General features: G+C 38.2%; 1 protein-coding gene across 13 annotated transcripts in view; it reads left to right on the top strand.

Moving 5' to 3' along the window:
- Positions 1 to 23,288, top strand: part of MEIS2 (Meis homeobox 2) — a 230,469-nt gene that overhangs the window by 146,568 nt on the left and 60,613 nt on the right. For all 13 annotated transcript variants that reach the window (XM_081209146.1, XM_081209139.1, XM_081209145.1 and 10 more), the window contains one exon: positions 3,184 to 3,260. In XM_081209146.1, coding sequence (XP_081065272.1) covers positions 3,184 to 3,260 — 77 coding nt within the window. The remainder of the gene's footprint in view (positions 1 to 3,183; positions 3,261 to 23,288) is intronic.

The raw sequence follows: 23,288 nt of genomic DNA, 5'->3' as shown, positions 1-23,288 counted from the left end.
GAATATTAAAAGCCTTATTTCTGTATTCATTCACATCTATTTAACCCTTTTTGCAGAAAAGCAATGTTGCCTAGCTTGCCGTCAAACAGTGCGAGCATTTTAAAATGTGCTTACAAAATAGGTTTTTAAAAAGCAATTCTAGGCTGTTGTTTTTAATAATGAGACAATTGGCACCCAACAGTGGTTTACATAGGTACTGGGCTATATTTACATGATAAAAAAATATATCTCAGTACAATTGAGAGAAAACAACTCTCCTTTTTCTTCTAGTTGTAATCTAGGAAATTATACTAATAATTAGAAACAGAATGTTGAAGTTAGGCTGGTTATATTTTGGGTAAAGTATACTTTAAATGTATTAAATGTGTGTTTAATGTAATGTCAGTTTCCAATAACACTTCTGGAAACTATTCTAAAAAGATACAGAGCAAGTGCAAAACTATAAATGAGGCAAAAGAAGAAAGTACAGTAAAAGGAAAGTAAATTGCTAGATTAATGTAGCCAAATACTTCAGACAAATCATATATCCCTTTCCCCGTGTAATTTAATAAGAAAATACTAATATCCCAACTCCAAATATACATACCCACATGTAAATTTTGTGTTAATTCTGTGCTCCATTTATGAGCAAGTCAGTCATTAAAATCAATTGAGATGTGGAACAGGGATTTCTTTATGGTGGTCCCCTTTATGTTATTTTATTTGTTCAATTTATATCCTGCCCTTGATTGCACAGCATTCCAGGACAGTTTACCTAATGAAACTCCAAAAACATACAGTAGATAGCTATCTGAATCACATAAAGCAGAAATTACAATTTTCAAACTTTTAACTCCCAGATCAAACCCCCTTCAGAATCAGCTGCCCAAGGAAACCTACCAGTGTAAAAATTTCAGGGGAATTTCAGTGATCAGAGGCAACAGTTTAAGAAGCTGAATTTCAATGGGGCTTTCTGCTTATTTCTGCTTGGGGCTTTTTATATTGTATTTTATTTGAATGAATTTGTATTTTGTGATTTGATGTATTTTTATTTGACTAGAATCTAAGGAGTAAGGAGATGTTTATTTAATAGCTAAGTAATAAATAAAATCCAGCTGTTAATGTTACAGTTTTATGTGCCATTTCTAAAACTTATTAAGCCACCAGGTAGATTTGTAGACATACCACTGCAAACCCATAAATTATCAGCTTTGTTTGCTGTTTCACATGTGCACATGTTTGCATGCATGGAAGTGGATGCATCGGAGTCTTGGGACATCCCCACTGCCAACCTTCCACTGAATGAAAATAGTGCCAGCTGAGCTACAGCTGTACATTACTTTCAATGGGAGGACCATCTATGCTTCCCCTTGGAAGTAAAGACTGGACACATTGCACTGCACATGACTCTACTCACAGCTATGTGAGGACCAAAGAGGGAGGATAAAAGGCAGGCATAGGCAAACTCGGCCCTCCAGATGTTTTTGGCCTACAAGTCACATGATCCCTAGCTAATAGGACCAGTGGTCAGGGATAATGGAAGTTGTAGTCCCAAAACATCTGGATGGCTGAGTTTGCCTATGCCTGATAAAAGGTTTCCATTGTGTACTAGACAAATGCTTTCCAGTGCACAGAAAACTGTGAGCTCTGCACATGTTAGGGAATATTTTTTTGTCCCACATTGGTTTTACAGCACGGCACACTACTTCTGTCAAATATTATCCCAGTGCAAATGTTAACTTTAGGGTATAAGTTGTTTGCTGCTTGAGTCATAGATGTGCTAAACAAATGTATCAACAATGAACATAAAGAGACAATCAGTATCCTTCAGGTCAATTAGTACAGTAGTCTTTAACCCTTTTAAGTCCTGGGACCCAACTTTGGCTGAAATAGGCATTTGACAGTAGTAATGCTGCAGCTGTGGTTTGCCTTAGGACATGTTCCAACCCAGTAGTGGGTTCCAACTCACGAATTGAAAGCCAATAAATTATAAAAGTAATAGTACAATCCCATTATGATGGTAGAGTTTTGGGGGGTTTTGCATAAAACGTAGGAAGAATTCTCTACTTAAGCATAATTTGTCACAAATGTTCAGATAATCAGTAGATGTAATTTCAAAGCCTTTAAGATTGGGTGCTAGTGATTGTGGGTAGTGCTAGTGAAGGAGTTTTGGCAGACAAGATAGAGAAGGGTGTGGTATCTCAGGATTGTACAGCAAGAGGTACAGTGGTGCCCCGCAAGACGAATGCCTCGCAAGACGGAAAACCCGCTAGACGAAAGGGTTTTCCGTTTTTGAGCTGCTTCGCAAGACGATTTTCCCTATGGGCTTGCTTTGCAAGACGAAAACGTCTTGCGAGTGTTCCGATTTTTTTTTGCTTCCCCCTCTTTTTCTAAGCCGCTAAGCCGCTAATAGCCTTTTAGCTGCTAATCCGCTAAGCCTTTAATAGCCGCTAAGCCTTTAATAGCCGCTAAACCGCTAATAGCGCTAATCCGCTAAGCCGCTAATAGGGTTGCTTCGCAAGACGAAAAAACCGCTAGACGAAGAAACTCGCGGAACGGATTAATTTCGTCTTGCGAGGCACCACTGTATATGCATAAGCTAACCATGGATTCCATTACAACTCCTCTTCCCCCATCAAAACTGGTGCACATTAGCAATGTGGTTCTTGAGCATCTGCTGAGTAGAGTTTGGCCCCTACAGCCATTGATTGGATGGCAGGTTCTCCTTGTTTTTGCTCTCTATTTTTGATGTAAAGACAAGGTTGAGCTTTCTTACACACAATATATATGTCTCCCATTGGAAACACACATGTGGTTGAATAGGGCCTACATACGTAACAGACGATATACATATTGTAGGTCTGAATGGCATTATCAGTTTCCCCTCATACAGGGTTTGGGCATTGGCAGTGGAGAACTGGGTCTACAGGATGTCTGGCAAGACAGGCATGTTTGATAGATGGGGAAGGAAGGCATGATCCTGCTCCCACGTTGCATGCAAGGAAATCAACAAGGAGAAAGTATACCCTGATTCAGCATACTATTTTAAATTAATGGGACTTAAGATTTTTGTTTTAGAAATAACATACAAATCAGTTATATCAATCCCTGAGGATACGGTTCACACTAAAAAAGATGGTTTCATTCTTATAGTGCATCTTTCATAAGTTCTGATTCATCTTTTAAAACATTTCTTTTTATTAGCATCCGTATCCTTCAGAGGAGCAGAAGAAACAGTTAGCCCAAGACACAGGACTTACAATTCTACAAGTAAACAACTGGTAAGTTATTCTAAATCAATCTGTTTGCTTCCATGGTTGAAGTGTTATTATTATTATTATTATTATTATTATTATTATTATTATTATTATCCATTTCTGAAACAATTTAAATTGCAATATTTAAATAGCAATTCAGAGTTAGTTCTTTTAGGCATGAAACAAGAATTATAGACAGTCTGAGCTAATGTAGATATATTGTTTTCAAGATCATTCTCTTTACAAAGTGTTCAACAGTGCCAGTAATCTTGAGTTCATGGTTTTCCATGGGAAAACACCTGGAAATCTGCATAGTTTTGAAATTCTTGTTATCAGTTGTTAAATGGATTTCTTTGTTTAGGTGTTGAGTGGTGATTTAGATTCTAGCTTTAAATAACTATTCATCGGAATTTATTCATTTTGATATTTTACATAGGGAAGAAAAAGGTTCTACCATTTTATACTTTTTGATATGGTAGATTATTGTTATGGTGGTGTGTGAACCATCCCTCTTTTGTACATGGCTTAGTGTATAACTAAAGAAGGGGGGTAGCGGATTAAATAAAATGATCACAGTGGCCAAGAAATGATATAGGAATTACTTATCAAAATACTGGCCCAGGTTTTATCAGCAGCTTAATTTTGTTCAGTACATTCTCGAGGTGATGTTCAGATTAATTGAACTGACAGTTCTCTTTCAAAATTCAGAGAAAGTATTTGCACGGATTTCAGGCCTTATACAAACTTAATTACATGGAACTCCATTTTATCATTCTAATTCCATGTAGCAGAGGTTGTATTTACAAATGAGAAGTCTCTGCCTTTATTCACAGCTTTCCTTAATATATTTATCAAAGCAGGTTCATTTACAAAGTGCTCTATCTGTGGGATACAGGCAGGCAGACATTAACAAAGCTTTTAGGTTTATCAGGCTCGCTGCCTGATGAGCTACCCGAGGGTCAATTGATTTTGTGGTTCTGTGATTCATTTTTTTCTCATTTTTCTAGGATCACAATGAGAGACATGCTTGGAGAATTAGCCAGTTTGTCTGCCTTATCTGTCAGGCAATTTTTTTTTTCCCAGGGAAGTCAAGCTACTTAAATTGGCCACAGGAACTGCCGTTATCTGACTTTAATGCACCCTATAGTGTGGATAGCATTTCAATTACACCAGTAACCAAAGCTTAGCTGCAGCCCTTTTCATGCCTAGTGCTGTACAGAAAGTGATGTGCCTACCTACAGAAGCAGAAAATTGAGTTGCCTTGCTTCTGTCAGGGTGATTAATGCAGAAATAAACTGCTAACCTGAAAAGAAAGGGAGAAAGAAAGAAAAGATACAGAGACTTGAATTCAGTTTAATTCTGTTCTGAAGATTGGGACTAAGAACATTTAAAAATCCACTGTGGATTGAAAACTTGGGAGTCTATGCTGTTGTCTTAGCAGAAAGAAAAGAGTGTATGTTTGTGTTGACTTGATCCATGATTTAAATATGTACATTTGAATGCAGTACGTATATAATCTAAATATGCACACTGTACACATGAATGCATAACATATATTTATCTACAAGCATATTATAGATTATTATTACTGCTAATATGTCTGGCAAGTAGATATTATACTTGTCCTTCCAAGAGACTGCAGGTGTATATAAAAATCTTTTCTTCAAAGCAATATAAAATTTCAAAACTGTACTTAATAGCCTGTTGCTACAGCATCAGTTGCAGACATACAGTATTTGTTCTATCCTGGGTGGGAGGAAAGGCAGGGTGGGTACAGCAATGAGGAAAAGAATGAAGACAATCCTGGACAGATTTCATCACTTAGTTTCTGTCTTCATTATAAACTTGTTCTCCTCCCTGTTCCTTTGATTCTGCAAACCTGTCCCTGTCACCTATGCATTTGATGTAGACATCAGACACTGAAAGGGTAGAACAGCCTTTAACTTACAAAGAGCTATTTCTAGTCAGGAGGCTGAGGAAGCTTCTTCCTAATGGGTGTTCTTGCAAGGTCATGCATCCAGGTTCCAGGCCAGCTCTAAAGCTAGGAAGAACGGGCCAGCTTGCTTTATCTGGTAGATCTGGGGGTACAATAAAAGGGCAGCAGATTGTCTGTTATTTTGTTTATTGCTATAGTTTTGTCATTATTGGGAAAACCATTCTTATTTTTCGCCTCAGGCACAAAAGTGTATTGGGCCAACTCTGCCTTATCAGTGAACTCTTTTCTTTTAGTGCTTAAACACTTGGCACAAAAAGCTAAGTCATTTTGAGTATGATGTCTGTTACGTTTTTGAACTCCAAAAGGAGGATGTACCTCACTAAAAGAGTGTGCTTATCATTTGTCTACTGGTTTCAACAGGCACAGTCTGTCTCTTTACATGGTTTAGAATTATTTCCCTGAAACAGTGGCTTAAACATTTTCTTATCTTGCGACAGGGGCATGGTACTTGCTTACAAATGAAGCAGTAAGGGCACTATTGCACATGCAAGGCTGTTTGTGTGAAGTGGGTTCCTACACACCTTCATCAACTGTTTTCCAGGGGTTTATACAGTGGTACCTCGGTTTATGAACTTAATCCGTTCCAGAAGTCCATTCTTAAACTGGAACCGTTCTTAAACCAAGGCGCGCTTTCCCTAATGAGGCCTCCTGCCACTGGTGCCCTTCCACTGTTCGGATTCCATTCTTAGACCAAGGTAAAGTTTGCAAACTGGGACACTACTTCTGGTTTTGCGGAGTTCATAAACCGAATCATTTGTAAACAGGAATGTTCTTAAACCGAGGTACCACTGTTCTGCCATGATTGAAATCACAATGGGATGTGTGATTTCAATCTTCTGACATGTAATTATTGTTACATCTAATGCAGGCCTAAGTTGCCATTTCTGGAAACATGAGCTTAGGTGTAGTTCCAAGAGTTGAACTGATAGGAAAGCAACCCTTTGCTAAAATCTCCTTTTCATATTAAGGACAGTTGGTCTTACCTGAAAAGTAGATTTATTAGGTGGATGATAGAGGTTTTTTTTCCTGCTTGAGTCTTGTGCAAGAGGAAGAGCTCAATCTGAATACTTCATCATCCACCGTAATAAATATGCTTCTGCATCTTACACACCATTCAGACCTCAAATTATTAAGAGATATATTGCCTTAGCCACTTTCAATCACAGTTCTGCACTATGTATTTGTATCTTTGTAAGCTGTATAATTTAATGTACACAGATGTATGTGAATGTATGTGTACCTGTGCATATTGTACAAACTAATTTAACTGAATGGTCTGAAATACATATTAGGTATCAGAATATATAAATATTAGGTAAGCAGGAGCAATATACTGTACATATAAGTTTAGCATATGGAATTACATATAGTCTAACTATGTGCTATAATTTCAAATAGCAGCTTAGACAATAGAGATGTATGCATCAGTGCAACATATGAAAAGGTGTAAATATGATGATGCCCTTAATTTTTTGGGAAATGTTAGTACCTATTCATAGTGATCAGCAAGCACATAGGTCAGGAACTGATTTAGGCAGAAACTGTCCTGTTGAGTTCAGTAACTATTTTAATAGATATCTGTTGACAGTATGTATCATTAAGAAAATTTGTCTAATTTGGGTCTACAGAGGAAGGAATGTTTCAAAGATTGAACATTGCTGAGAAAAGGTTCTTAGCTTTAAACAGCTGAGTGGTTCATTAATTTCAACCATCCTTGTGTTTTAATTACATTGCTGAGCCCTAAATAACCAAGGGAAGAGACAATGCTAGCAGGAAAGATATAGTTGTGAAAAGATAAGGAACTTGAACTGTAAATATAATATAGTGAACAATTATTTTCTGTAGTGCAATCTCATTACCACAAGAATATTTTGCATAAGTCTTTTCATATAGATCTGTCCACATCATGTACAAAAGATTCAAGACTTTTAATGAGTTGAGAATAGAGATTTTAAATTACTTTGCTGACCTCTTTTGTAATAGTTTGATGTTAGGGAAATAATTAATTGAGGATTCTAGTGAAAACACAAAACCAAGTCTAATGAAAGTAATGTTTTGCTTAAACAGTTTTTGAACAGCCTTAAATCTTATCTGACGTCGGGTCCAATTTTGGGATAGATATAGCCTTGGTCACCCAGGTGGGTGTTTATACCAGGGAATGTGGTGGTGGGAGAGATTGTGTGACCTTTTCGGTTCTCCTAGACCTCTAAACAACTTCTGATTACCACCAACCATGGTATACCTTTGAAACTTTTGGCTGGGTTGGAATTGAGAAGCACAGTGTGCAGTGGTTCCAATCCTTTTCAGAGAACCAGTCTCAGAAGGTGGTGTTGGGACATTTCTCTGATGCACAGTGGCAGTGTCATAAATTTTCAGATAACACACATTACTACCTGACTTTTCTGTCTGCTTATCTCTTGGAGGCTTTTGAATCAGTGCCTGGAATTTGTACTGGGTTGGGTAAGGGCGAGCAAACTGAAACTTATTCTGGACAAAACAGAGGTGCTGAGAGTGGAGGGAATCAATTGCTCTTACTGAAGGTGTTCCAGTGGTGTTAGATGGGGTTGTACTCCCCATGGAGCATCAAGTTCACAGACTGAGTGGGCTCTTGGACTAACTGGGGAAGCGCAGGTAGCTATGGTGGTCAGATATGCTTTTCCCCCAGCTTTGGCTGGTACACCAGCTGTGACCCTTTCTGGGGAGAACACAGCTTCCTATGATCATTCACGTGCTAGTGACTTCCAGGCAAAAGTACTGTAATGCTTTCTGTGTCAGACTGCCTTTGATGTTTGGAAACTTTAAGCGGTAAAAAATGTTTCTCCCTAGCTACTGGTTAAGGCCAGATGGTCAGAACTCATCACACTAATATTATACCAGTTGCAGTGGTTGCCAGTGCTTTTTCAGATGCAATTCACAGTACAGTTAATGATCTTTAAAGTCCTTAATGATTTGGAAACAGGTTGTATTAAAAGCTGCCTCCTTTCATATCTATCCATCCTTTATGTTATATCTTGCAGACCCTGTTGAGATGCCAACCTATAGCAAAACTCTTAGGCTGGTGGGCACATAGATGCCTTTTCACCAGCGGCCCCCAATAATGAAACCCGATTCTAAGTGAGATCAGGCAAGCCACCCCTATTAATTTTAAATGGGCATTAAAAACTCATTAGATGCTGTTTTTCAGAGCTAGGTGAGTTATTTCTTTGACTGGTGTGCGGACGTGCATTTTTACATGGAACTGGTTACTGTAGTTGTTTTGCCTAAAACGTGATTCAAATGCCTAATAGATTCATAAGTAATAAATAAATGTACTGTGGAAATACTACAATTTTCTTTTCCATATTTTACCCTTATAATATCTATTGGTTTTGTCCAGGGCTATTTTTCAGCCAGAACTCATTGAATCTCAGTTCCGGCACCTCTCAGGCAGATGCCATTGCCATTATAAGAGAACAAGGGAGCTGTTCATGGTGCATTCCAGCACCTCTTTTTCTAGAAAAAGGTTTTGTCCATTCTTCACTATTTTGTCTTTAGAATATGAAATTTAAATGATGCTAAATTATAGGAATCTGTGTTATATTGAGTCAGACCATTGGTCCATCTAGCTCAATATTGTCTACATTGGCTGGCAACAGTTCCCCAGGATTTCAGGCAGGAGTCTCTCTGGGAGGTCCTGGGGATTGAATCATAGAATCATCATAGAATCGTAGAGTTGGAAGAGACCCTGAGGGCCTTCTCGTCCAACCCCCTGCAATGCAGGAATCTCAGCTAAAGTATCCACGACAGATGGCCATCCAACCTCTGCTTAAAAACCTCCAAAGAAGGAGAGTCCACAACCATCTGAGAAAGACTGTTCCACAATTGAACAGCTCTTTACTTTCAGAAAGTTTTTCTGAATGTTTAGTTCGAGTCTCCTTTCTTGTAACTTGAAGCCATTCGTTTGAGTCCAACCTTCCAGAACAGGAAGAAACAATCTTGTTCCCTCTTCCATGTGACAGCCTTTATGATATTTGAAGATGGCTGTCATATCTCCTCTCAGTGTCCTCATATCCAGGCTAAACAAACCCAGCTCCTTCAGGTGTTCCTCGTAAGGCTTGGTTTCCAGACCTTTGATCATCTTAGTTGCCCTCCTCTGCACACGTTCGTTTGTCAACATCCTTCTTAAATTGTGGTGTCCAGAGTTGGACACAGTATTTTAGGTGTTGTCTGACCAAGACAGAACCTGGGACCTTCTGCTCTATCACAAAGTTATGACCCTACCCTGAATTATATTGCCAATTATATGGCACTTATATTAAAAGTGATATTCTGGGGTTTGGACAACGTTTTTCAGGTGCTCCATGGCCTGTGCATACTGTATGTAGCTTGCTGTTGTTTTTATCTTGTTCTTTTCTCAGCAGTTCACTGATTTCAATGGTAGGTAACTAGAGTCACTTAATGGGCCACGTCTAGGCCTCCAAGCAATCTTTTCCCCTCATCTCTGGTTGCTAGTCCTTTACTGCTGCCAAGTTACATCAGATGACCTTTGCATTCATTATTACAGGCAAAAAAACGGGGGGATATATTGCTGCAGATATATGTAGAGAAGACTGAATCATAAAGTTTGGAGCTTGGTACTAGTCATTGCAAGTAAGTCCAAAGAAAAAGGTTTTTGCAACACTTCCATAAGATATTCAAGCTTGGACTGAAGGAGGGGAGCCTAGCCACATTGGGTGAGAGGATGGCAGATTTTTCACAGCTTTGATACAGTCTCTACTGAGGCGTTGGCCAATTTGAAGTGGCAGTAAATTTATTTGTTTATTTAATATTATGCATTGTGCATTATTATCGAGATGCAAGAATGGCAAGGTGACACATAGTGCATTATTCCTGAGATGCACAGAAAAAAGTTATAGACTACTAAACATAACCAAATATCATAGTGATGTACAACAACAATGCAATACAACAAATGGAAACAGTTTCCCAAAGAGGTATCCAAGGCAATACTAGATCAAAGAGCTTTCCTTACATCAGTGCAGCAACACAGTTGTATACAACACTGTCTTTAAAGTGCTCCATGTTTATCTCATTATTTATACTAGTTCAGTCATCCATCATTAGATATCCTATTCATATGTATCAGTCTTCAAACACAGTTGGGGCTTTAGAATAAAGCGTTCATAATAGTTGCCTTGTTTTATCTGTATAGCATCTGCCTGCTTTAGTGTTGCTTCCAACAGGGGCTAGTGAAATGTCCTTCGGTAAATTCACAATCAAGGCATGATGGTTCTGACCCATTCCTTGTTAGCTCACAGAGAGCCACATGCACTTTCACTTTTGGAGTTGTTTCACCTGCTGAAACATGTTTTTCCACCGCCTGAACTTGTGACATCTGTGTAAAGAAGGGATGTACCAGTCCCACTGAGCACTGACTAAGTTAAAAGACACATCATTCTGTCAGGGACATCAGGGAACATAAACTTATTATATCCTATTATAAAGTATTAAACAGGGCGGAGCACTGTCGATGTTTTGAGGAAAATATGCCAAAGCCAAACACCAAACCCAGACTCCAGCCTTTGGGCATATTCTTAATGAGCAACTGCTTTACATAGACTTTCAGTTGCAACTACAATTTATTTAATTACATGTCTGGCCAAATGCATGTAAACCCTGTGGGTTTCAGTTCATGAAGAGGATCATTGAACTACACCATATAGTTGAGGAAAGCGCCGTTGGTAATTTCATTAGAAGTTACAATATAAGCTTGATGAATATTATTTTTATATTTTTATATTTATTGAATTTGTTTACTACCTATCAGCTAAATATCACAGGGTGGTTCACAACAGAAAAATACAAAAAAGTGAACACAAAATACATAATAGAACAAAAACAAACCAATAACCCCCCCTTCCAGAAACACTTATTATTTATTAAATTTGAATATCCTTTCCTTGCATCTTCTGACATAAGCAGCCACTATCTTTCCCTCAACAAGTGATGGGTACTACTACTTCCATGGCTTTCAGTATAGAGGTGCAGAGGTTTAATCATAATTGGCTCATTTAAATTACGCTTGTGTTTAGATTTATTTTTCTTCTTAATTTATACTCTTTCCTTGAATACAAATATTATCAGGGCCGCTAACAAGTTTACAGTTCTTATGTTCCTATGGAAGCATAAGAACATCACAAAAGATTTATAGCTGAGAAAATAATATTTTTGCTTGCTATTGAAAGAACATAAGACGTGAGCCTACTGGGAAGATCATCCCAAAGATGGAATGTTAAAGCCCAGATGGCTGTCTCCCCAGCTGGCAACCCCTATCATGGGGCATGTGAAGGAGGTCCCTCAAACCTGCTAGTGCACAGGCAGCTTAATGTGGGAGTACATGTTGCTTTCTGTACCCAAGTCCCAAGCCATGAAGGACCTTGTGCCTGCAGATATTTCCATTCCATAAAAACATTCGCCTGACTTGTTTCATAAAGCATAGTATAATCTTACCTAAGCAGTAAACTTTATTAAAAGTTCAGTTTCTTGTCATCAGAGGCAGCTTTAAAATTGTCAATAGGTAATGATGATGAACCCATAATAGTGAAGCATCCAGATTTGTGTATGGGACACTCCTGCAGTTTCTTACACCCTGACTCCTGTACTTGGAAACAGGATGCTGAATCATAGTCATAATATAGAAGGGAGTATATATATATTTAAAAATATTTAGTATAGATATTTGTAATCTTCTCTTTGTCCAAAGATCCCAGAGTGGCATACATTAAACAACAATTTTACAACATAGAAAACTAAAACACGAATAAATTAACTTCATCATAAAATTCAGTTACTAACCCATATAAAAATTCATGAATAGAAAAAAGCAAAATAAAAGTATTGTCAGTTCAACATGCTCTTCATCCATCCCCAGGAACTGGAGAAAGAGGCGTGTCTTTGCCTGTTATCAGGATGAAAGCAGTGTAGGGGCTTGACACACCACAGAATGGAGACAGTTGCAAAGATGTGGGACTACCACAAAGAAAACCCTCTTCCAGACCATGTTGCTACAAACGTTTTCAACAAGGGGACCACCAGTAGGGCTTTCTGTGAAAATCTGAATGAATGGGCAGCCTAGTATAGGATGAGATGCACTTTCAGATATTTGGGACCTAAGGTGTTAGGATTAATGAGTTGCAAGGTTAACTGTTAGCGTTTGAATGAAAAACAATTGACTAGAGGGAATCTTACTTAAAATGCTGAGTAAATCAATTCATATACAGTATCTCCATTTGGGAGCTGCCTCTCTCTGTAAGAGGATGGGCTAATTTTTTGCGATCTCCTGTGAATAAAGTGTGTGTGTGTGTGTGTGTGTGTTCAAATATAGTGCATGCCAAAGCAAAGTGTTCAAAACTAGGATACAAGGATACACATTGTAATGCTGGGAATTCAAAAGCAAACTGGGAATTGAGTGAAATAATTCTGTCCCAAACAGTAGTAAATGTACGGAAAAATTGGCCAATGAAGCAAGTAATCTAAGGCAGCTGGACACTTTTATCTCAGGGGAGAAGGGATTGAAGGATGAAGTGATAAACCAGGGATATAGCGATGACATATACTGGAAGGAAAAAGGCTTGTTGGGCCATGTGTGCTTTCCCAAGATCAGCAGGTTCTTACACCTCTCAATGTCATCAGGTGAATCATTGCCATATTTCTTCATAGCGTCAACATGTCTGAAGATTTTTTTTATTTTTTTAAGCCTCAGGAACTGTATTTGCCTAGTTCTATGTGAGTGAGAAATGTGCTGGATGTACCAGGTTTGGATTATTTCAGTAGATTTAAATATAAGATCCCCCCCGCCCAGTTTTCACATTATTCCTTTTTGTATTTGTTAGTGAAGATGAATCGAAATGCCATAGAAGCATTGCTTCTTTGTTGTCTTGTTTTTTAACCATAAAAGTTACAGGAGTATTGTTATATTTGTAGCCACAAACAATGTAGGTAGACATGTATAGGATTGCATGTTTCTATTACAGTGTTCAGATTTATACAACTAAAAGTTGTATGTCAACTACTACTGTATTACCGATATTTACTGATTTAATGTCACAACAAGATGCGAAGGCAGCCCAGGTCTTGCTGATAGCCTATGAAGTATGTTATATGAGTTAGGCGTGGGTGAGGATCAATTTAAGTGTAGGTGGACAACAGAGGAAGGCTGACTCCACCCCACAAATGGAGGAAGATTAAGCTCTTCCCACCCAGAGATTTGATTACAAAATCCAATTCTGCATTTGTGTCTACTGCCACCACATCTAATTTGGCCTTATATATAAAAAACATGTATTTCCTTGAGGTTAGAACAGGAAGTAGAAATACAGTATCACTGCTATATTTGCAATTGGGTGCCATGAATGTTGAAGGGGGCAGATTTGTACAATGCCTATTGTGGCTCTAAAATTACTGAGTTTGACATGTGCTTGTTACTTCTAATCACCAGTTTTGTAAACAGTGACCCCTAGTTAAAGAAGTACTTTTTCTAGAATTTTGGGTTCACTCTGACACTGTGCAAGCAGTTTGGCAACATGGGTGTTTCAGAAGTAAACAGAGGAACGTTAATGGATACCAGCAAAAATGTAACTTAAGCCCTTATGTTTAACTGTACTGACCCATTTGTTTATGTCTTGTCATTTGACCATGTAAAGACATCTGAAATAAGTTTTTCCACAACACTACTATAGAATGCTTTGAACTGTTGTCATGTTTAGTTTCAATTACTAATTGTTTATAATGAAGTGCCAAAAACAAGTTATTCAAATGGAAATTTCACAGTAACGTGAACATGTTTAAAGTCAGAACAATGTACAGTATAGTAGTCATTTCCTTTCATTTTCTATTTGATTAATTTTATTATTATTTCATTTATATTCTACCCTTTATCTGAAGATCACAGGGTGGTTCAATCAAGTAACCTGAAGTCTAGCACCAAACTTGAATGTCATTTTTTAATATCTTGGCTGTGCTATTGTTTAAAGGCACATATGCCTCATTACTGTTGCTTTCAATGCGGCTTGGCTATACTGTACATAACTGCAGGATTGCAACTCTTCTTAGAATAGGCTTTCCTTTCCTTTCCTCCTAATGTTTTGGATTTTCTAGATGAGCCCCTCCCAGTATCCAAGAGTAGAATAACAAATCAAACTTTGGGCACAGGTTGCTTTTTCAGTACATCAGTATGCAAGGTTTGTAATATAGTGCAAGTTTGCTCAGTTCCCTGCATTTCAATCCCTTGGCAGATTTAGCATTTATGTGAAACTCACTCTATAGAAATCTTGTTGCAATCAAGAACTGTGTATTATACTGGTATCGTGTGTTCTATTAAAACCATGTGTTGCCTATATTTTGCCCAATTTTCTTTCTATGCTAAATTTTATTTCAAAGGAAACCTTTGGCTTACCTAGGGCTGCCAGATGTCCCTTATTTTAAGGACATCTCTTATTTTGAAGCACTGTCCTTGATTCCAAAATATAGCACTTTGTAGACGATAATGGGTGCCTATTATTTTCAAAACTGAATAGCTTCCTAGCGCTCCACGGACAGACACTACAAATTCACAGTATCTTTCTCCCCCACTCCCAGCCCCCTTTTAATTGTTGATTTGGCAACACAAGGCTCACCAGCCATTCATTTTCACATGAAAAATACTAAGGCCAATTGGATTTGTTTTATTAAAAAACCAGATGTGTCTGCTTTCAACCAACACTTTATGGGTAGAGAACAGAGCTGAAGCCCATAGTTTGCAAACCACTAATTCCAGAATACTTACTTGAAGTCAATGAAATTACTCCAAAGTTAACATTTTGCTTCAGGTTCAAGATGGAGAAAACACAGTGTATCTTCACATCACATGTAATTAACTTTTGTAGTTTCCAACTACAGGGTGTGGTTATGATCATTTAGTTCTATAAGAGTGATAGCAAATATAGTGTTATGAATTTGTGGGTGCCAGACTTTTAACTCCTGGACCCAGCAAATATTAAAATATAAGCCACGTTAAACTAGGCTGGCTTCCTGATGAAGTAATCGCAGGGGGAGATAGGCCATTAAAAGAGGACAAAGTGAAGGGTGATGGCCCATTAAGAAAGCCATTAAGAGGGCAAAGACTCTGTGCCAGACAAAAATGGGAGGGGCCCTCCAGCTCTGAGTCAGGTAGAAGACAATAAGACATTTTTTGGAGCAGATTAGAAAGTTTAGGATGGGGCTTTTGCAGTGATGTTACAGGCTGTAAAACACAGCAAGCTGGAGAGGTCGGAGCCACGTTTTGGAGCATGTTGGATTTCTGTTCAAATCCAAGACTTCAGATTTTAGAGAAGACAGACCCTCTTGGAGTGTAATGCTGGGAACCCCTCCATTGTAGGCTCAGATTGTATATATGTGTGTAAATAGATCATATATGTGTAAATAGACCATAGACACCACAGTCTCCACTGTGTCTCATTTTCCAAAAAGAAACTCTGACCCTGGGTAAAGAGCACCTGGAACCCCTGGAATCTTGCACTGCTCAAAGATTGGGGTGACACGCAACAATAGGAAGTTCCAAGAAGTGAAGTTTTATTAGCATAAAAATGAAACAGAGAAAAAAAAACCATAATTATGTATTTATTTTATTTACATTTGGGTTAAAATGGCATCCCCACTTTCCCACCAAATCAAGATTTTTGGTAATACCTGTGTTAAGTTTTCTATACTTTCCTCCATCCTTACATGCTTATGGTTTGTAGATGTTGTATCTGTCTGTTGTGTAGATTCATCTTATATTTCCACTTGTCTTCATTTTATCAGGGCAGAACATAATTGAGGCTGACGCTTTCAAAGGCCCTACCTTGTGGTATTCTTTTATAATAGAACTTCTTAGAACCCTAGACATTTAAACTAAAAAAGCATCTGGATTTTGCCACATCTCCAAGGATTTCGTCCCTTGTAAGTGGGAAATATTCCATCTTAATGTATAATGATTTAGGCTCAAGACACAACCCTCCTTTTTACTGCAATAGCTAATGACGTAGGCAGTTGGTGCTTCTTCTTCACCTCTGCTCCAGATTGTCTATTGGAGTACAGTACAGTGATACCTTGGATTAAGTACTTAATTCGTTCCGGAGGTCCGTTCTTAACCTGAAACTGTTCTTAACCTGAAGCGCCACTTTAGCTAATGGGGCCTCCTGCTGCCGCCGCGCCGCTGGAGCACAATTTCTCATCCCGAAGCAAAGTTTTTAACCCGAGGTACTATTTCTGGATTAGCGGCGTCTGTAACCTGAAGCATCTGTAACCTGAAGCGTATGTAACCCAAGGTACCACTGTATAACAATTTAGTTTATCTTTCATCCTTTCTTTAAGTCAAAAGCAGCTTTCTTTGGAGCATGAAAATTGGCGGTATTAGGTTCAAATAGCTTTATTCTATATTCATTTGAAAACTTTCCAATACATTGTGTTTTCTGATATTGTTGATGTTAATGAACTACACCTACTCTTTGAATTGTTAAGATTATTCAATTTTTTTAATCAAATAAATGCATTAGCATTTCTGGAACAATTACAAGCTGAAGTTCTGAAAGATTCCCCTTGAGTCTAATTTTGAATTCACATACTAGTTCATATGAACTTCTCATTGAATGCATTTAGCCTATCTGCAGATAAGGAAAAGAGGCTAGAAGAATTTCTTATACTCTAAATATGCAGGCTTTTTCCTGTTAGCAAAAATGGATTTAAGTACAGTATGAATTTCCCTTGTTTCTTGGTATAAAGTTTTAAAGTTAGCACCGCTCCATTTCAATAGAAATAATGTAGTTCAATAGAAACAATGAAATAATACAAGAATAAAAACAGTAGTTTTCTTCACCTTCCTCACTGCTGTTGTTATAAACCACCTGTTTCTTGTATTGCACATGATGCTCTTTGTTGCAAATTCTTGCAAACTTGTTGAGTCTTTTGCACTTGTTGCAGCAGCTTCCATCTAGTGCACATGGCATAGGCTTATTATTCTTATTATTCTTCAAACCTTTTGCAACTATCTTATACTTGCAGCTCAGCTCACTTGAATCATTTGGAAGCTCTCTGCTCTAGGCTGTCTCTGTGTTGCTTTATTTGTTAATGAACTTGTAATCTTGTCTACTTCTACTGCATCTGCTTTCCCATCTTTTACAGTCTGCTCTGTGTTACTGCAGAAACTTGGCAGAAGTTTAGATATTCTTGAGGGCCTTTTCAAAGGGGAATTCAGGATCTTCCAGTAGAGTTTCCCTGAGCATGTATCTGATATAAAGTACAATTTGGACTCTTATCACAGACTCTGTCAGCTCTCCATAATTGCAAGTCTGACTCAGCAAGTTGAGGTCAGTCACAAATGTATAAATAGTTTCTCTCCCCCCCATATATATATATATATATATATATATATATATATATATATATCACTGCATTTTGGAATGCAGTACTCTTCAAACTTTTTCATCACTATATTATAATTTTGATGCCATCTTTATGAAGCTACAGAGCCACCTGCCCATAATGGCATCTAGAAGAAACTGAAGGTTTGTTTAAATTTCTTCCAGTGTTTAGCTGCCGTGTTGGATAATAGCTTAAACACTTTCGAATGATACAATTGGGGAGGTGGAAGGGATTTTGAAGGTCATGTAGTGCTGCAGTACAGGAATCTCAACTAGATCATACATGAGATGACCATCCAAGGTCTGCCCCAGGGATAGAAATGAGAATTGCATGTAGAAATCCAAGATTTAATGTAGCTGAAATTGAGCACTGATTTGTCCACCCTATCTCCCTCCCTGGCTGCCCCTCTCTCACAAACAGTATAATGAGAACTGAGCATGCTCAGTGGAAATGGGATGCTGCTGAATAAAAGAGAAAATTGGGGCTTTTCAGTATAAGCAAAGGCTTAGGACCAGTCAGAATACAGCATCTGTACAATATTTATGTGCAGCAATAAGACATCAACAATTGACCTGTTAATCCCAAAGAACCAAATCAACCCTAACTTGAGGAACTAGCTGATGTCATGAGAGTTAATCTCTCCCTGAATTTGTTGATCTGCTACCCAAAATGATAGGCATAATCAACATCTCACATTTATGTGGCATAGAATTATAATAAATTTAATATAAGTATATAATTAGTATTAGGGCTGAGTCAAAATGGTAAGACTTGTTTCATGAAATCTTTAACACACTCACCCATGTAAGCAATCTTGGGGGGGGGCATATGAACAGGGATGAAAATATTCACCTCCTTTAAATTGCAATGTGAAATGATGTCCCTGGCCAAGTGATATACAGTACACAACACAATCTTCTGCCTCTTTTGGCAGGCACTTTGCCAAAAAATGGAAATAATCATGATTTCACTTTGAAAGCTGATTCCCCTCTCCTGCTTTAGGGCCACTTCTGTTTGGGAAAATGTTGCCATAAGTTCCCCTGAAAAAGTACATTTCACTGTGAAAACTCACAAAAATTCAGCACAGCCCTAATTTATTTCTTGTTGGCATCCATCTGTCTATAGAGACCAGTATAGGAGAGACATGTTTTGTTGCAGATAGGGCAGATGAATTTAGTCCTTAATGCAGTAGCTGAGCAGGAAAGCTTTAGGCCTGTTTTGGCTGGTACATGTTGCAGTTTACTGTACCCTGGGTATCTAACAAATCTGTTTGGGGATCCTGTGCTTTACTAAAAAGCATGTGGAACAAAATGGCCAAAATTCATAGCCAGACTGTTGTTTGGGCCATGTATGGAGACACGTGACATTAGTGTCATGTTTGCTGCAAGTTTCATTTCCTGTTTCATTGTTTTATATTGTGATTATAGAAGAAAGCATTTTTCAAAGCTTTCAGTATGACTCACATTCCTCTGTTGCTGACTTTTCATTCCAGCTCAGGCTTGCTGGTTTGTCCTAGCCCTTGGCAGAGGTCTTTTCTTGTTCTCAGGCATATGACTGAAAAGGCAGGCAATGATTTTTTTTTTCCACCTTGCAAAGTAAACATTGGTGAGATATTAAATTAGCCATGTACTTCCAGACATATCTTATCTTCTGGAGTCATTGCTGTAAACTGAGGTTTCAGTTTGTATGTTGACCTCTTGAATAGCAAACTTCCTTGAAACACAAAGATAAGCGGGGGGGGGGGTAAAAAAAATGAACAGCAATGATTAAGGGAGTGGGTGGTAGAGTGGATTAGCACACTAGTCTTTTTGCCTCTTAAGAACTGTATTTAAATCTGGCTCAGAGTTGACAAGTGGGGGGAAAAATCAACTTAACGATCTTATGATCTAAAAAGAAGCATTGACCCTTACTTTCTATCTAAGAGTGGAGATGCCTGTTGAAAGATTCCATTTTTTATTCTCCAAAGCAATTAACTACAGCATGCTGCAGATAGCACACTTGGATTCTGATAACTGCAGCAAGTAACTAGGATTTTACATATATGACTATGGAAGGATAAAGCCTTTAGTTTCCCCCTCAAATAACTTTAAAATAATTGGAATATAGAAAGTAATTTATATCGCATCAAAATCCAGCTGTTTAATTTTTTAATCTCAGCATGTTGTAAATAATTGGAAGGCATGGTTGTTGGTAAATGTTAGTCAAATATTTGCAACAGAAAACTTCAATCTTTTAATTAGAAAAGCTTTGTAAGATGTTCTGCACTTTGAGAATGCATTATTGTTATCATTTTTATATCTTAACATATATTATTTCTGTATAAATTATAAGGTTTGGTTCACATTCCTTCATCACCAGACCATTGCTGGGATATTTCTTGCCTTATACAGGATGAGTCCTTTAAAAAAGGCCCCGTGGATACAGAGTACACATGTTCCGCGGGGCCTTTTAAAAGACTCACCCTGTAGAATGTTGCTACAATGCTTAGATTTAAACTAGTAAGTAATTGGTTCAAACCTCACTTCTGCCATGACTTAACTAGGTGCCTTTGGGCAAGCCCCACATTTTCAGCCCTTAGCACCTCACCACCTTAAAAAAATATGGAGAAATTATAATGACCTGCTTCATAGGTAAGAATTCCAAGCAAGATAATGCATTGCAAAGCAATTTGAACACTCTGCTGCTAAACTGATTTGTTCCAAGGGCTGCTTTTGCTGTTGGACAGCCCTTTGAGGGCTGCATGCAGGTGGTGGGTGAAGCTAAAAGCAAAAATGGGCACAGCCAAAGTATGCATTGTCAAGAATACATTCATAGGCACATGGACATATTCAGGCAGGCAGGCAGGCAGGCAGACAGACACACACACACACTCAAACAGGAGGGTACACTTACATTCAGCTAGGGAAGCAGGCACACACCCAGGGACACACATCCAGTGCCTAACCCATGCCCCCTCCCCGCCTCCCCTCCCCGCTGCTACTACTCCATGATGATCAGCCAAGATATGGGGAGGAGGATTTTTCCTTCCCATCACAATACAGATACAGCACTTTCCTTGTTCTTCAGAGAGCAGAGAGTGTGGGAGGAAATCGTAAGCATTGTATAATAATTTTTGCAGGGCAGCCTCCTCCCACACAAAGCTGCCTGTCAGCTGCATTCATTTTCAGAGGGCTTTCTCTCCATTCCACCACTAGGAGAGTAACATTTGGCTAGGATGTATATGACATGAGTTTCTTGGTTGCAGCATCCTAACTGCAGAATTCCCTCCAAAGAGTGGATCAGTTGGCAACCAAAGTGATGATCTTTAGGCAGGCAGTTAAGATTTCCATATTCCACCAGGCTTTTGATTTATTTTAATTCCTACTTATTTGATGGTTTGTTTTGTCTTATTTTAATGCTTATAACTTCATTTTAATGGAAGCTTAAAGTTGTAAATTGCCTGCAGGGCCCTTTTGAGGACTAAAAGGAAATATGTAAATTATTTTATGCTTACGTAGTAATAGTAGAATAAACAGAATTACAGAGTACATGCTTACTTATAAGGAGACAGATGCATATGTGTTGCCTCGGAGCAGTATGGATCATTTTGTATTAGTAGCTCAGTCGAAAAGTTTTAATTTAAATCTGCACTTTTCAATAGTTTGATTCAAAGTCTGCCAGTGTACAGCACTGTACATTTATTTTAAAAGTAGCTACTTTTGTTCAGAAGCCCCTGGGTGGATTGGGGTCACTTGTGTATTTGCAAAAGGAAATAAATGTAAGAATCCCCTAAAGTTAACATTGGTAATATTATCATGCTGATATTACCATGCTGATATTAACATGCTAATATTAACATTTTGATGGGAAAGAAAACAACATATAAAATACTCCTATGGTCTAAGTCATAATCCCCAATAGCTGTACAGGTAATTTTATGTGCTAAAGTTGCTAAAGCAGCACTGATAAATCAGGAACAATCAATGTGTAAAATAATTAATGCTAGAATGTGGTAAGTGACTCATTAATTCCTTTGTTAGGTTATGTAACCCTATCATTACAAAGGATATGAACCACGTGCCTTAGTATGCATGTATTCTAAGATGTGCTCCCTGTTGCACTCATTCACATTATTGGCTTCTGACATTAAATAAGATCTGGGCATGATTTATGGAATAGTCTTTTGACAAGAGCTGGAATCTGAGCTGGTGCAGCTTTTACTGGTGTTCAGGACTGTATTCATTATCTCCTGGTGTAATGCAAGTATTACATTTAGTCAACTGAATTATGTGGAGTTCTGTGAGATTCTGTCTCACTCCCTGTAGTCATTGTTCCACTCATAATAAAATTATCCTATCAATTTGCCACAAGAGGAATACGGGACTTCACTAAATTATAGCCATGTGTGCTTTTTGCTATACATGAAGTGATACCAACTTAACAGAAATAATAATAAAGCCCTACTCTCTGTTTTTAAATTATCTTTCGAGAAAAGTGAAATTAGAAGATGGAAGGTATTTCTGAATGTTATGCATTGAAAAGGCTGCTTTTCTAATTAAAAGAAATTGTATTTTTATCTTGCAAGAAAAAATTAAAAGAATGGGGAAGGCACTAAATAATATGTCAAAATGACATCTGGCCTCCCTTATGACTGATTAGTTTGAGAGATTCACTATTTGAGGTGGAAGCTCCGTTTTGTTTCTTCTCGCATCCACCCCCACCTTTGCGTCCCTCACTCTTGGCTGGAAATGGTGATATTATAGGCAGACAACAAAATGCCCCATTCTGACAGCTAAAAGCTGAAGCTGAGCCATCTATGTGGCTTAGCGGCACTCTTGAGTACTGCCACACATAAGACCTGGTCTTGGGAGTGGCCTCAGGGCACTCGTTTTATAAGCCTTTGATGCTCCAATGTGTCACAAAGGTGATGTGCTTTGACTCCAGGCAGCGGTGATGACTGATGGCTCATCATTCTCTAAGCGCCTCCTGATGGCTGAATTATGAAACAGGGGTCTTCGGGGAACCTCTGGAAGAGTAATATGTAGACATGAGGCTACGCACTAAAGAGAAGGCATAGGGACACAATCCAGTGAAAGACAGACATGCCTAAATATAATTGAAAACAATATGACCTACACACAATATATATACTATTTAAGCCCCATTGATTTCAGTGAGACTTACATATGCTTACCTTTCTCTGGATGATTTCTACTGAGTCAGAAAGAGGGGGTGTGACCACAGTACAATAACATTCAGTTTTTTTAGATTCTGTTAGGTGCTGAACAGTTAAGCAAACTATTAAAGCATCATACTCCCAGTGTAAATGGGACCATTAGGGAACAGGGTGTGATTTAATAATCTTATATAATAATGTCACACACATCTGTGAGTCTGTCTGACCATTAATCTCCTCCTCCTGAACTGTTTTGCCATTGCTGGTAGTACAAATATCATCTGAAAACTGAGAGGGAGTAGAAGGTCATAGAATATACTTTGTAGGGAAACCTACAATCTTTCACCAGATTGAGAGCCCTCCCCCCCCCCTAGGAAAAGAGATTGTGAAGAGCTCCAAAAGACCTCTCCAAACTAAGTGAATGGGCAGTAAAATGGCAAATGCAATTCACTGTAAACAAGTGTAACGTATAAATGTTTGGACA

The sequence above is a fragment of the Podarcis bocagei genome, assembly GCF_964188305.1.
Source record: "Podarcis bocagei genome assembly, chromosome: 1".
Lineage (NCBI taxonomy): Eukaryota > Metazoa > Chordata > Lepidosauria > Squamata > Lacertidae > Podarcis > Podarcis bocagei.
Note: the sequence above shows the minus strand (reverse complement) of the source record. Positions and strands in the feature narration are given on the sequence as shown.